General features: G+C 36.4%; 1 protein-coding gene and 1 long non-coding RNA gene across 3 annotated transcripts; one reads left to right on the forward strand and one right to left on the reverse strand.

The window, feature by feature from the left end:
- The first annotated feature begins 963 nt into the window (after positions 1-963).
- Positions 964-2,657, forward strand: LOC111947897. Its single transcript, XR_002873856.1, has 4 exons — positions 964-1,197; positions 1,632-1,683; positions 1,836-1,910; positions 2,086-2,657. It is a non-coding gene; the product is annotated as an uncharacterized LOC111947897 (long non-coding RNA).
- Positions 2,658-4,887: 2,230 nt separating this feature from the next.
- On the reverse strand, positions 4,888-10,984 carry LOC111947898 (G2/M phase-specific E3 ubiquitin-protein ligase-like). Of its 2 annotated transcripts, XM_023958523.1 has the most exons (11): positions 10,723-10,984; positions 10,235-10,286; positions 10,008-10,082; positions 8,252-8,992; positions 7,951-8,065; positions 7,766-7,855; positions 7,382-7,671; positions 7,028-7,251; positions 6,675-6,875; positions 6,394-6,583; positions 4,888-5,930 (listed from the first exon to the last, which is right to left on the reverse strand). In XM_023958523.1, the coding sequence occupies exons 4-11, from the start codon at positions 8,358-8,360 to the stop codon at positions 5,623-5,625; spliced, it is 1,527 nt and encodes a 508-aa protein (XP_023814291.1). In that variant the 5' UTR covers positions 8,361-8,992; positions 10,008-10,082; positions 10,235-10,286; positions 10,723-10,984; the 3' UTR covers positions 4,888-5,622. The 2 variants fall into 2 exon arrangements, with proteins under 2 accessions (XP_023814291.1, XP_023814292.1); XM_023958524.1 differs by lacking the exons at positions 10,235-10,286; positions 10,723-10,984 and having other exon boundaries at positions 10,008-10,224.
- Positions 10,985-16,041: the final 5,057 nt, after the last annotated feature.

Consider the following 16,041-nt stretch of genomic DNA (forward strand, 5'->3'; position numbering starts at 1 on the left):
TAAAAACAGTCTGGCATCTACGAGAAAAAAACATCCAAACAAAAAGTTTGAGCCTTGCAGAAAATAGCTACCAAAAAGACATGGAATTATTGAAGGGAGGAGTGTATGGGGCGCCGAATGTAAAAATTAACCTCATGAAAATTTTGTGTCACTTTTACCACATTTAGACATTTCTTTCCATTTATGCTGCATTTATATCACATTTTGTCTATATTTATCACCAATAAAAAAACAATCTGTGACATGAGGATATGTACTTTTAGAGGTTAAAATTAAATCTAAATATTAATAATAAATAATAAATATTAATGTATATGTAAATAATAAATGTAAATGTTAAATCGAAACACATACCTAAATCCCAAACGTAAATATAAATGCTAAGTGTATATGTTATATCTAAATGTAAACCTAAATGTTAAATGTAAATGTTAAATATAAATATAAATATAAATGTAAATGTTAAAAATAAATGTTAAATATATATCTAAATGTAAATGTGAAATGTAAATGTTATATCTAAATATAAATATTAAATCAAAGACTAAATAGAAGTATAAATGTTAAATGTGATTATTAAATGTAAACCTAAATATTAAATGCAAATGAAAATCTAAATATTAAATGCTAAATTTAAATGTATATCTAAATGTTAAATCTAAATGGTAAATCTAAATCTAAGTCTAAATCTAAATATTAAATGTAAATGTTAACTCTAAATGTAAATGTTAAATACAAATTTTGTATCTAAATATAAATGTTAAATCTAAATCTAAATATAAATATAAATGTTAAATGTAAATGTTAAATGTAAATGCTAATATTAAAAGTAAATGTAGATCCAAATGTTAAATGTTAAATGTAAATGTAAATGTTAAATATAAATGTAAATGTTAAATGCAAATGTAAATCTAAATGTTCCGCCTAAATGTTAAATATAAATGTAAATGTTAAATGTAAATGTAAATCTAAATGTTCCGCCTAAATGTTAAATATAAATGTTGACTTTAAATGTTTGGGAAATATGCTAATGAGGCCACGCCCCTCACCGAATAGAGCGGTCCTTGTTCAGACGAAAGTTGAACCTTAATCATGGCAAACTCTTTGAGACCTGAGGATATTGAAAGGGCCGTTGTTTCAGGAGTGCGAGCTGCATTGCAAGGTGTCCTGGCACCTACACCTGCTGCTGCAAATCTGGTAAGTGGAAAAGTTAAATAAAATAAGATAAAATAGTTCTATAATACTATTATGTGGAAACGGATTTTTAGCTAGCTAAACAGCTAGTCTTTCCAAGCTAGTCTTAATTTTTTTTTAGCTAACAAATGGCTAACGTTATCAAGGCATCTTTTGACATTACAGTGTAATAATATAATGCTATTTTGTAATTTCCTTGACACATAATGATGAAAGATATCTCTGAGTAGGCCTGCTATGCATGTCTGTGGTATTTTTATGCCACTTTACATCACTGCAACTCTAAATGAAAAAAAGAACATTGGCGGGGGGGGGGGGGGTCTTTTTATTTATTGCTTGTCTTCTTTCTCATTACAGATCTTTCTTATTTGCTAAAATCTGCTACAATCACTTATTTTCAATGTAAACTTTCTCTGTTACATGCTCCTACTCTACAGGTTAACACATCATCACCATCCACAAGTTCTGCCGCTTAGTTCACACAGACCGGTAAGAACATCATCAGTTGTTTTCTTCCATTGAGTACAGTGATTACATTTTTTACAACTGTTGTTTTTTATTTTTATAGTTTAGTGTTTAACTGATTTTTAAAATGTAACAAAACATCCATATGATTGTTCTTCTACCACCGCCCACCTCAGGTCAACACTCTGCCGCCACCCATAGCATCCACAAGTTCAACCACATCTGCAGGGGCTGGCACATCCCAGAGATTGGTAAGAACTGAATGACTTATTTGCTTTTAATGAGTAGAATTACCATCAACTTTGTTGTGAAAGTGTACCTTTTAAGATGTTTTTTTTATTTGTTCGCTGAATAGATTATATTTTGTTATATGTAGAAGTAATTCAATTTGTCTGTTTTTGTCCCTTTTTTCACCTATGGTGTTAGGTTGGAACAACCCTAATTTCCAAAGAGGACATTGAAAGATTAATATTCTTGGGGACAACACTCTCAGAAACGGCATCAATCTTGGAAATATCAAGACCAACGTTGTACAAGCTTATGAGAGAGTATGGCATAAAACACCAAAAATTCAGTGACATTTCCGATCAGGAACTGGATGAAGTAATTCGTGCAATAAAATCAAATCACCCTCATGTTGGAGAGGTTATGCTCAATGGACATTTGCGTGCCAGGAACATCATAGTTCAAAGACATCGTCTCAGAGACTCAGTGCAAAGGGTTGATTTTGCTGGAGCACAGTCTAGGAGAACATCAGCAGTGCAAAGAAGAACATACTCTGTCCCCTTTCCAAACTATATATGGCACATTGACGGCAACCATAAGCTCATAAGATGGAAATTAGTCATTCATACCGCAATTGATGGGTACAGCAGATTTTTGACTTTTCTGCATTGTTCTAACAACAATCGTGCTTCAACTGTCCTGGATCTATTTAGGAAAGGTGTGAACAAGTTTGGATGGCCTATGCACATAAGAACTGATCATGGAGGGGAAAATGTTTTGATTTGGGAGGACATGAGAGTGCACAAAGGAGTAAGTTCTGTGTTGACAGGGAGCTCTGTTCATAATCAACGTGTTGAGCGATTTAATCGTGATTTGAACTGTAACTGCCGAAACGTGTATGCGCCCATTTTCTATGAGCTAGAATCCCTGAACATGCTGGATGTAGACAACCCGACTGATTTATTTTGCCTCCATTATGTATACATTCCCAGAATCAACTGCACACTTGAGGAATTTCAGGCAGCATTCAACAGTCATTCCATCTCCTCTGAGGGAAACAAAACCCCTGTTCAGCTTTTCACCCAAAACACTTGTTTTCCAATGCCGAATTCTGCAACTTCTGCTTCGGTAACTGAGAGAAGCCCAGAATCATGACAAAGCTCAGATTACCTCTTCACACCACTTACTGATCAAGACTTGCAAGAACTGTCTGCAAACGTGAACCCACTAGAAAATGATGGAAACCAAGGAAAAACACTGTATCAGAAAGTGCAAGAATTTATAAATAATAAACTAGCTACTGGGTAGCACTGTTGAATGTTTTTGACATCAATGCAAGTTCACTGATATTGTGATTAAAAAAATATCACCAAATATTTGGTCTTTTATTTCCCTGCAGAGTTTTCAAAAATTCCTTATACAGACGTATCATTTTTTAACAACACACAGTGGTTGACAAAATTGTTGGTATCCTTAGTTAAAGAACGAAGGTCCACAATGCTCGCTGAAATTACTTGAAACGTTCAAAAGTAACAATAAATTAAAATTTATTGAAAATTAAATAATCCAAATCAGCCATTACTTTTGAGTTGTTGATTAACAGAATTATTTAAAAAAAAAAGAAAACTAATGAATTAGGGCTGGACAAAAATGATGGCACCCACAACCTTTTGAGGCAATCACTGCAATGAAACGGTTTCTGTATTTGTCAATGAGCCTTCTGCACCTGTCCACAGGTATTTTGTTCCACTCCTCATGAGCAAACTACTCCAGTTGTCTCAGGTTTGACGGGTGTCTTCTCCAAATGGCAGGTTTCAGCTCCTTCCACTGATGTTCAATGGGATTCAGATCTGGGCTCATAGAAGGCCACTTCAGAACAGTCCAACGCTTTTCTCTCAGCCATTCTTGAGGTTTTTGGCTGTGTGTTTTGGATCGATGTCCTGTTGGAAGACCCATGACCTGAGACTGAGACCAAGCTTTCTGACACTAGGCAGCACATTTCTACCCAGAATGCCTTGATAATCTGGAGATTTCATTTGACCTTCACAACTTCCAGACACCCTGTGCCAGATGCAGCAAAGCAGCCCCAAAACAGAACTGAGCCTCCTCCATGTTTCACAGTAGGGACAGTGTTCTTTTGGTTGTATGCTTCATTTTTTTAGTCTACCAACATGGAGCTGATGTGCCTTACTAGAAAGCTCCAGTTTGGTCTCATCTGTCCAAAGGACATTTTCCCAGAAGCTTTGTGGCTTGTCAACATGCATTTTTGCAAATTCCAGTCTTGCTTTTTCATGATTTCCTTTCAACAGTGGTGTCCTCCTTGGTCGTCTCCCATGAAGTCCACTCTGGCTCAAACAACGACGAATGGTGTGATCTGACACTGATGTACCTTGATCTAGGAGTTCACATTAAAGGTGAACTCTAGGAGTTCACTTTTAATGTCTTTGGAGGTTGTTCTGGGCTCTTTGGATACAGTCCAACTATCCGTCTCCTCAATTTGTCATCAGTTTTCCTCTTTCGGCCACGTCCAGGGAGGTTGGCTACTGTCTTACGGGTCTTCAACTTCTGAATAATATGTGCCACTGTCGTCACAGGAACTTCAAGCTGCTTAGAGATGGTTTTATAGCCTTTACCTTTACGATGTTTGTCTATAATTTTGTTTCTAATGTCCTGGGACAATTCTCTCCTTGGCTTTCTGTTGTCCATGTTCAGTGTGGTACACACTTTTTCACCAAACATTAGTTTGTTTTTTTAAATAAATCTGTTTATCAACAACTCAAAAGTAATGGGTGATTTTGATTATTTAAATTTCAATCCAATATAATTTATTCCTACTTTTGAACTTTTCAAGTCATTCCAGTGAGCATTGTGGAATTTCTTTCTTTAACTGAGGGGTACCAACTATTTTGTCCACCACTGCAGTTCATTGTAAGAGCAAGTCAGGGCACTAGAGGAAATACTGAAAAGAAGGACTTGGTCTACTCTAAAAGCAATGACACAACATCTAGTTTAATTGTTTGTTTAATGTTTCATCATTTGAGTTTGTAATTGAAACCTTTTCCATAAAGAATGAACATCCAATAGGCTTTACATGTGAGACAACGTATGCAAACACTTTCAACACACAACCATGTTGCTCTGCTAAACAAACATCTATTGACATTTCAAAAAATAACCTATTATTTGAAATGGATCAACATGAAATAATGGGTGTACTCTCTCTGGTGTTCAGAAAATGCATACTTTTCTACAGACAATACCAATTCCTTCCCATAGAAAATAAATAAATATAAGTTTCCCGAACAAAGAGATCCAAATCTATATTTTACCATTTTTCCTCTTTTGTAACTTTTCATATTTAACTGTTGTCTTGAGTGGCTTTACATGGAAACAGAAAAAAGAAAACCGTTCAACATTTCCTGTTTTTGTTTAATTAAATACAATTTGCTCATCAAACAGCAGAAACAGATCCTCAACAAAGACACAAGTAGCACATTTTCCTGCTTTTATGAATTAACTAAAATTATTAATAACATTTAAACATAGCAAAACTCCATACAAAGGCAAATTTTTTATATTTATTAATACAGAAGTAAAAAAAAACAGAAAAACATCACTGAGGTGTTTTGGATTAATACAAATAACGTATCCATTCTTCTACATTTCTTCTCTTCTCCACTTTATTTTCCCTTCTTACTCACCTGGACCCTTTTCCCTGGAATATATTTTCATGTTTATTTAAACTGCACTAAAATTTGCTCCATTCATAAGCGCTACTAGGAAGTTATATTCAAACTCATCATTGTCAGCTAGATTTTTGGAATTTACAAAGATTTCAAGCTCATTTGAGCACGTATGAGCGACTGGAAGGTACTTGTTTTCATTATGAACAAAGCTTAACTTTGGACTTGGTTGAAATCCAACTGCTGGAACTCTGCTACTTCCAGTCACAAAGGCGAGAATATGTCCAGGATTTAAAGTTCTGAGAAAGGTCTTCTCTGCTTCTGTCAGGGTTCTGCCATGAAGACATTCCTCAACTTCTCTTTCTGTCATTGTAAGATATTATTAGAAAAAAAAAATTAGAAAAAACAATATTCAGATTCACTTGTTCTTCATTGCAATAAACTGTTCTTTTAATACTGCAAAACTGGTTGTCTAAAATTTCTACAAAGTTTACATTTTCAATATGACGGGTAAATGTGCTAATGAATTTTTATATTTTAAACTCCACATTTTCCCTTACCTGAAATTTTTTAGACAAATTATTCACTTTATTTGGAACCATATAAAAAATGTTTTTTATTGAATTGAATATAATTCCATACCTTCGTAATTTTGTATACTAAAAAGAAAAATTAAAATTTCCACAATGATAATTAAATATGCCAGCAGTAGCTAAAATGTAATGCTTACTGAAAATCAGCATTTAAAAGAAAAAAAAATGTATAAGACTTTAGGTCTTAGTGCAAATTAGAGCAAATTATGGCTTGTCTGCTTTATTTATTTTACCTTGAACACTATTGAGGAAATCTCTGAACTTAACCACCATCAGCTCTTCTTTTGGTCGTTTGTTGCTTCCCAGAACGGAGTAGCTGGGCTTCAGAAGGGTAGCAACCACATCTGCTGTAAGATCACTGCGAACCTTGGGCATCTCTAAAAGAACCCGAAGGGGAAGGTTCTCTTTCAGAAGTGGTAAGAGCTGTAAAAACATAACATCTAGTTATTTTTATACATTTCTGATCAACTTTTACCTACAAACCAGACACTAATGAACGTCAGCCTAGACTTACCTCATAACATTCCAACCCCTCAGCTAACTGATCGTAGCAGCTCTTTCGTTGTAGTAGAACATGGAAAATTATAGCATTTTTAACAAATGCATCCTTGTTGTCCATGGTAACAGGGTTTGGAAGACCTTCAATCTGGTACCTCCATGACTCACAGGATTCTATTGCTCGTTGCAGATCATCATCAGTTGTTGCTTGATCAATCTTAAAATGTCAGAAGGAGAAAATATGTGTTTATGAAATGTCATCAATTTGTATTTTAATTGCCAACACCTTCCCTGACAATTTACATAGAAAAATAGTTAGAAAATGAATGATAAAATTATTACAGAGTTTAACCACTTTCATAAACATACTGTCTTGAGGCTGTCTCTAAGTTCCAAATCGGCAACATCCTCTGGAGAAACGCGGATGTCGAACATACGCCCAGTCAGCAGGTAGTCCAAGACAACAGACGAAAGGAGAGCAGGACATTCTCCACCTTGGACAATGATGGTAGACATCATCTGACCAATAGTGCGGTAGACTCGATTTTGGACATGCGAAACACTTAGTCTTGGAATGAAGCCATTGGGGGACTCTGCAGATCAAATAAAATATGTTCATGTCAGCTTTAAACAAACTTAATTTTATTAAACAAAAATTATCTATGCAGTCTGTTATTAACTTAAATTTCTCATTTAACTAATGAAAAATAAAAAAGAATTCACCCTCAAATGCCCCACTTTCTTGGAAAATTGCTTTAACAAGCAAGCGAAAGAATTCTCGACGGGGACCTCCAAGATCTTCTGCATCTTCTGTGCTGTTTTTATCACTGGCAAATGTTACATACAGCATATCGGTGCTTTCAACAAATCTTGGTCGCCTGAATTGTCGGATCGCAGATGTCCACACATTTCTTCGGCTGACAATGATTGACCTAAATCCTTCTGTAACAACCATTTCACTGTGAGCTTTTACAATTCCAGTTATTTCTTCTGTTGTCAACGTTTTAATAGACCTTGAAAAGATAAAACAGCAGATGTCATCGTTACAAAGATCAGGAAAATGAAAATATTGTCAATAATTAAATGTAATACTGAAATAATTAAAACCTCGACTCTTGTGGAACCTGGACAGTTTCTTCTTCCAAACTGCGTCTGATGGCTTCCTCGACTGCCTCCTCTTCTTCGAAATCAAGTGGTCTTGAAAAGAGATTCAAAAAGAAGAAGAAAAAGCTAAATTGGACGAAAAAAATGTAAATGAACTGGTTTTCTAACAAATCCAGTATAAAACATACATGAAATCAGAGAAACGAGTGCCTCCTTGTTCGGTCTCATGTTCTCGATTTGTGGCATCTGCCTCCATTGGTTCATATGGACCGTCAACATTAGATTGCTCCAATGTCTCAAGATCTAAATGGAACAGATTGAGCAGAAGACACATTATGAAATGATAGTTGGAAAAAAAAAGGAAGCAAACGACACTCTGGAAATGACCAATACGTTGATCAAAATCAATCAGGTAGTGTGGGATTGCTGATGTAACATGGGGGTTGGATGGAAACACAGGTTGATAATCTTAACCTTGAAACTACCCACCTCTACTCTGAAAAGTTGGACTTTCAAAGTCACTGTCATCCGTGTCAAAAACTCTGTGCTGAATGATAAGATGTGGAAATTTTGTGTAAGAAAGCAATTTTAAAAGCATATAAATTGTAATTTAGACATAACAAGCATGACTAAATGTTCAAAGTTAATTTGTGATTGCAAAAACAATTTACAACAATAAAAAGTGTCACATGTAAAGATGATGCTGTGCTTAGTTATGTTCATATCTAAATAATTTTAACAAAAATCGCATGCAAATAATATTACATGAAAAAGGTTTACCAGTACTTTCACTATCAAGCTCACCTGTTTTGGCATTTCCATTTCAGCCATAATGTAAAGACAGGTATTTGAGCAAACAGAAGAAACTTCTTTCCCCCCCCAGGGAAAGTTGAGTGTGACATTGGGCTTCATTAATTTTTTGCACCCTTTTATTGTGCTCAAGTACTGAAAAGGGAAAACATCATGCTCGGAGATGCCAAATGATCCTCTGAAGATAGCAGAAATTTCTTCTCTGAGCTGATCTTCAGACCACTCGGTGGTAAAGGAAATTTTTCCAATTAGACCAGCTTGAGCCAAGCGACTTCAGTTTTCTCCTCTAGGTATGACGAAAACTGATTCCCTTGGAGAAAATGGCAAACATACAACGTCTTTTGTAAACGTTTTCACGTTTTTTCTTTGCTGATATCCTGATCGACCTCTTCTTGATTGAAAATATGATGGAAAAGGAACCTGTTAAGAAGAGAGGACACAAGATTTATTCTTAAAAATTACCAAAACTAGATCAAAGTTAATGGAAAATGGCGTATACTTATATAGCGCTTTCTACCCTCTTTCGAAGGCCTAAAGCACTTTACAGTCACAGTTCCATTCACCCATGCACACACCCATGCACACACACATTCACGCACTGGTGGTGGCTCCACTGCCGAACACTGGCGCCAACCTCCCACCAGAGGCAAGGTGGGGTTCAGCGTCTTGCCCGAGGACACTTCGACAAATGGGCGAGAATCTAACCTTTAATCTTATGATCATGGGTCGACCGTCCTACCGCTGCCCCACAGCTGCCCAAATGGGTCCGCAGCAGTCATTACTAAGGTATAAACCAGTGGTGGGCAAACTTAGGCACGGTGGCCATATGCATCCCTAAAAACAATTAATCAAGCCTGCCAAATTGTAATTACTTATACTAATTATCCTTACTGTTTTATTTGCCCTGGTATCTACCCATATTAATTCATTGATCTTTTTGTAGGAGCAGAACGTTATTGGGCATTCATGTGGTGTTGGAAGATGTTGTTTTCAGACATTTGCGCATGTTTTCCAAGTCTTTTTTTTTTATCATCATAATTTCTCTAATTTTGCCTTTTTCTCTGACGGACATCCACCCTTGGGTGCAATTTGCACAAACATGAGAACAAAAGCCAAAGCTTTGAAATAAAACCTGTTTTAAAGATATAAAGTTTTAATCAAGGTTAAAGCATGTTTTCGTCCATATTCTAAGTTATTTCTTTCTATTATGATACAGATTCCCAAAACACTCCACACCATCTATGGCCCACGAGTTGAAAAGTTTGCCCATCTCTGATATAAACTTACAGAACTCATATAAACAGGAATATATATTCGGTAACAAAAAATAATCTATTCAGCGAACAAATAAAAAAACATCTTAAAAGGTACACTTTCACAACAAAGTTGATGGTAATTCTACTCATTAAAAGCAAATAAGTCATTCAGTTCTTACCAATCTCTGGGATGTGCCAGCCCCTGCAGATGTGGTTGAACTTGTGGATGCTATGGGTGGCGGCAGAGTGTTGACCTGAGGTGGGCGGTGGTAGAAGAACAATCATATGGATGTTTTGTTACATTTTAAAAATCAGTTAAACACTAAACTATAAAAATAAAAAACAACAGTTGTAAAAAATGTAATCACTGTACTCAATGGAAGAAAACAACTGATGATGTTCTTACCGGTCTGTGTGAACTAAGCGGCAGAACTTGTGGATGGTGATGATGTGTTAACCTGTAGAGTAGGAGCATGTAACAGAGAAAGTTTACATTGAAAATAAGTGATTGTAGCAGATTTTAGCAAATAAGAAAGATCTGTAATGAGAAAGAAGACCAGCAATAAATAAAAAGACCCCCCCCCCCCCCCCGCCAATGTTCTTTTTTTCATTTAGAGTTGCAGTGATGTAAAGTGGCATAAAAATACCACAGACATGCATAGCAGGCCTACTCAGAGATATCTTTCATCATTATGTGTCAAGGAAATTACAAAATAGCATTATATTATTACACTGTAATGTCAAAAGATGCCTTGATAACGTTAGCCATTTGTTAGCTAAAAAAAAATTAAGACTAGCTTGGAAAGACTAGCTGTTTAGCTAGCTAAAAATCCGTTTCCACATAATAGTATTATAGAACTATTTTATCTTATTTTATTTAACTTTTCCACTTACCAGATTTGCAGCAGCAGGTGTAGGTGCCAGGACACCTTGCAATGCAGCTCGCACTCCTGAAACAACGGCCCTTTCAATATCCTCAGGTCTCAAAGAGTTTGCCATGATTAAGGTTCAACTTTCGTCTGAACAAGGACCGCTCTATTCGGTGAGGGGCGTGGCCTCATTAGCATATTTCCCAAACATTTAAAGTCAACATTTATATTTAACATTTAGGCGGAACATTTAGATTTACATTTACATTTAACATTTACATTTATATTTAACATTTAGGCGGAACATTTAGATTTACATTTACATTTAACATTTACATTTATATTTAACATTTACATTTACATTTAACATTTAACATTTGGATCTACATTTACTTTTAATATTAGCATTTACATTTAACATTTACATTTAACATTTATATTTATATTTAGATTTAGATTTAACATTTATATTTAGATACAAAATTTGTATTTAACATTTACATTTAGAGTTAACATTTACATTTAATATTTAGATTTAGACTTAGATTTAGATTTACCATTTAGATTTAACATTTAGATATACATTTAAATTTAGCATTTAACATTTAGATTTTCATTTGCATTTAATATTTAGGTTTACATTTAATAATCACATTTAACATTTATACTTCTATTTAGTCTTTGATTTAATATTTATATTTAGATATAACATTTACATTTCACATTTACATTTAAATGTAACATTTAGATATATATTTAACATTTATTTTTAACATTTACATTTATATTTATATTTATATTTAACATTTACATTTAACATTTAGGTTTACATTTAGATATAACATATACACTTAGCATTTATATTTACGTTTGGGATTTAGGTATGTGTTTCGATTTAACATTTACATTTATTATTTACATATACATTAATATTTATTATTTATTATTAATATTTAGATTTAATTTTAACCTCTAAAAGTACATATCCTCATGTCACAGATTGTTTTTTTATTGGTGATAAATATAGACAAAATGTGATATAAATGCAGCATAAATGGAAAGAAATGTCTAAATGTGGTAAAAGTGACACAAAATTTTCATGAGGTTAATTTTTACATTCGGCGCCCCATAGGAGTGCAGCCCTTCAAATTAAACTGTGCAAAAGCAAAAGAAAGATTTTATTTAACCAACTAATGCAAGAAATAGGCAATATGATATAACTCAAACAAGAAAACACAAGAAATTAACAATCAATTTGCAGCTTGCTAAAAAGATAAATTGCAACTTCAAAGACGGATCTTTTTTTTTTTTTTTTTACTTGTCCTGTCCAACAGCTAGGCAGGCAGATGAGAGCTGAGGGCCTCTTGTGTTGGACATATTTTACTTTAACAAGAGGGGTTATTAATCTTCAGACAAACCAAAGGTGTGACTGAACAAACCCCTTTTGTAATTGAGGCCAAACTTTATTCATTTCAACCATGATTGAAAATCTTTGGTGTTGGACCGGACGGAAAAGGAAAGAAGGGAAGAAGAGGGAGGGATGTCAGAGGGGGGGGGGGTGATAGTGAGAGGGGGGGGGGGGGGTAAGACCATGAAGCAGCATAGAGCAGACAGGTTTACTGGTTGTTTATCATTACGGTACAGTTCAAATGTAGTACAAAAAGGGCGGGGCCTGTTCACACACACTCAAATATTATCAACACACCTGCTAGCTGCAAAAAATGTTCACATGTCAACATGTACACAAAACAGATAGTGTTCACGAACGCATACCTATGCCTTTAAACCAACTAGTGTGAAATCTTTCATTCATTCAATCATGCAAACTATTAGTGCAAGGGTGAGCTAACACCTGTGCTCAGGTGAGTGTTTATGTTCTTCTAAAATGGATGGTGGAATGTGAAAAGAAGGAGGAGGAGCGCCCAGCCACCACCACACCCAGACCCCCGCCGCAGCAGCAGCGGCAGCCGGAATTCCCCCAACGCCACACGGGAACAGGCAGGGAACAACCGCCCCCGGGCGACCAAGACCGCCACCCAGGCCAGGGCCAGCAGGACCGCCGCGAGGCCCCCAGAGCCAGAGAGCAGGGAGGCGCGGAGGTAAAGAGAGCGCCGCCCCAGCCCAGCCAGGAAAGCAGCCCCCCCGCCGCGCCGGAAGAGCCCAACGCAGGGCCCCACCGGAGAAGGACGCCCACAGCCCCAGACGAGCACCCCACCACCACCCAGGAGTTCCGGGCATCCCCCCGCCCCAACCCCAGGTACGAGCCAGGACCCCCCAAGGGAGACCCGCTCCTCACTCCAGGCAGCCACCCACCCGGCCCACGGTTGGTCCAGGGAGGAGCAAGGCAGGGGCCCGCCGCCCCCGCCCAGGAGGGGGGAACCCCGGGGAAAAAAGGGTGGCCCACAAGGGGTGTTATAAATATGGCCCGATGTTATAAATATGGCCCTGCAAAGGCAGTCATGAGAGGGAAAATCATTTCTTATTCAACGCACAAAAAACGCAAAGAGAAAGCAGATTTATTAGAATTAGAAAATAAAATCAAAACCCTGGAGACTGCTTATGCTGCTTCTGCACAGGAACGCATTCTGGGAGATCTGAAAAATTTAAAGCTGCAGTTAAATGACATCATTAATAAACAAACACAATTTCAAATACAAAGGCTACGACTTGAAAGATTTGAAAACTCTAATAAATCTGGCAAATTTCTGGCTAATCAGCTTAAAATTAACAGAGAAAAATCATCAATCACCTCTATTATGGACCAAACAGGAAATGTCACCCATGACCCGGTCAAAATTAATAACGCATTTGAAAACTTTTATAAAAACCTGTACACACCGCAGATCAATCCGTCAGAGCAAAGTATTGACTCATTTCTTAATAATGTAAACCTACCCAGGCTAAATGAGGATCAAATCACAAACTTAGATTCTCCGCTCTCGCCGTCTGAACTTCATGAAGCTCTGTTACTTATGCCCAATGGTAAAGCACCAGGGCCTGACGGCTTTCCTGCTGAGTTTTATAAAGAATTCTGGGAACAACTGGCACCAACATTTTATAAAACTGTCACATCTATTAATGAGAGCCAATCAATGCCACCTAACATGAACTCAGCCAACATAATTCTTCTTCTAAAACCAGACAAAGATCCCACTAGTCCTTCAAGCTATCGCCCTATTTCTCTAATCAATGCAGATGTAAAAATTATCTGCAAAGCACTAGCACAGAGAATAGAAAAAATCACTCCTCACATAATTCACTTCGACCAGACTGGATTCATCAAAGGCAGACACTCGGATGATAATGTCCGTAGACTAGTTAATATAATAGACTTTGCCACCATTAAAAACCAGGAAATGACGGTACTATCGCTGGATGCTGAAAAAGCCTTTGACAGAGTTAATTGGAAGTTCCTTATTGCTGCCCTCCATAAGTTTGGTTTTGGAGAAGCATTCATCAATTGGATCAAAATATTATATCACAACCCCAATGCATCAGTTAGAACTAATAAACAGACTTCAAACAGGTTTTTTCTTGGAAGAGGAACCAGACAGGGCTGCCCACTCTCTCCTTCTCTTTTTGCTATATTCATTGAGCCTTTAGCTGCAGCAATAAGACAGAATGAGAGCATTATAGGAATAAAAACCAAACACAGCCATCATAAAATTAGTCTTTATGCGGATGACATATTACTGTTTTTAAGGAATTTACATTCTGTAAATGAAACAGCAATGATCATAAATGAATTCTCCTCCATATCAGACTATTCCATTAATTGGAATAAGTCTGTTTTATTACCACTCAACAGGAATATGGAACAAAGACTCACAATTCCAGTTAAAACAGGAAATATCAAATATCTGGGTATCTACTTTTCCCCCAAACTATCAGAACTGGTGCAGCTAAACCACACCCCATTACTGAAAAGCATACAGGACGATCTAACACGCTGGACCAACCTGCCTTTGTCCCTTATGGGCAAGGTAGCCACGGTTAAAATGAAAATCTTACCCAAGGTTAATTATCTCTTCTCAATGATTCCCACACAACCGCCATTAAAATGGTTCAAAACATTAGACTCATCCATATCAAGCTTTCTATGGAACAACAAACCTGCAAGAATTAGTCTAAAAACTTTAAAATCTGCAAAAAACTGTGGAGGATTAGAATTATCTAACTTCCACAAATACTTTCTTGCAAATAGATTACAATACATCTTAAAATGGTTAAAAAATAATCCAGAAACCAACTCATGGTTAGACTTGGAACAGGCGTTATGTGGAAAGATCAACCTGTCACAGCTACCATTTATTAGCCAAACAGTTAAAAAACAGGATTGTTTCAAAAGCATTAATATAAATGCCACCTTAACAGCCTGGTGGGAATTTCTCAAAATATCAAAATCATCAATTCAACCGTGCAAAATGACACCCATCTGGAACAACCCGGACATCCTTATTAACAAAAAAATGATTCACTTCCCAGCTTGGCAAGCAGGGGGCATAAAACAACTAGAGCACGTAATTATTGATAGAAGATTCATAACCCCCCAGGAACTTCAAGACAAACATGGAATAAATAACTTCTTGGAATATCAGCAACTTAAATCAAGTATTACTAAAAAGTATAAAATTAAAGACGACGATTTAAAGCTACCAGATGTAGTTACCACTCTGATTAATTTTTCAATGAATAGAACTCTCTCCAAAATATACAAACTTTTATGTAATTTAGATAACAATATTGCCCTTCCAACAAAAAAATGGGATGCAGATTTGAGCATCAGCACAGATGAAAGCTTCTGGTCAGAACTTTGTCTAAACACCTTTAAACTGACAAAAAGTCCAAATCTGCAGCTAATCCATCTCAAAACTCTTCACAGAATTTACTACACTGGACAGAGGATGTTCAAGATGGGTCTCAGTAACTCAGACATTTGCGAGCACTGTGATAATAATCTACCCGACAGCTACATGCACGCACTGTGGTTCTGCACTCCTGTCCAGGCTCTCTGGCAGCAGGTATGTGCCGATTTATCAGTCTGGCTTAAGGTTTCAATCACTGCCTCACCGTCACTTTGTGTGCTTGGTGACATGAGTGCCATCGATATAGAAGAAGGATTAGCATCTATCATTTTCATAACTCTTTGTATTGCCAAAAAAACTATTTTAATAAATTGGAAAAACAAGAAAAATATAAACATAAGTCAACACAGAAATCTGCTGTTTGATCATATCAGCTTGGAAAAAATGTCAGCCCAAAGCTCAAGTAACTTTGAAAGAATTCAGTCTCTCTGGTCTCCTGTGGTTGACTCCATGACTTAGGGGGTGGAGGGCTTGGTCGT

This window comes from Oryzias latipes, chromosome 9 (genome assembly GCF_002234675.1).
Source record: "Oryzias latipes chromosome 9, ASM223467v1".
Classification (NCBI taxonomy): domain Eukaryota; kingdom Metazoa; phylum Chordata; class Actinopteri; order Beloniformes; family Adrianichthyidae; genus Oryzias; species Oryzias latipes.

Bases quoted from the DNA above. Each gene is read 5' to 3' on its own strand.
- LOC111947898 (XM_023958523.1), bottom strand. From the start codon at position 8,360: ATGCTTTTAAAATTGCTTTCTTACACAAAATTTCCACATCTTATCATT. The intron at 7,856-7,950 runs GTATGTTTTATA...TCTCTTTTCAAG, and splicing joins ACTCGTTTCTCTGATTTCAT to ACCACTTGATTTCGAAGAAG. The intron at 6,876-7,027 runs GTATGTTTATGA...TGACATTTTAAG, and splicing joins TTAGAGACAGCCTCAAGACA to ATTGATCAAGCAACAACTGA.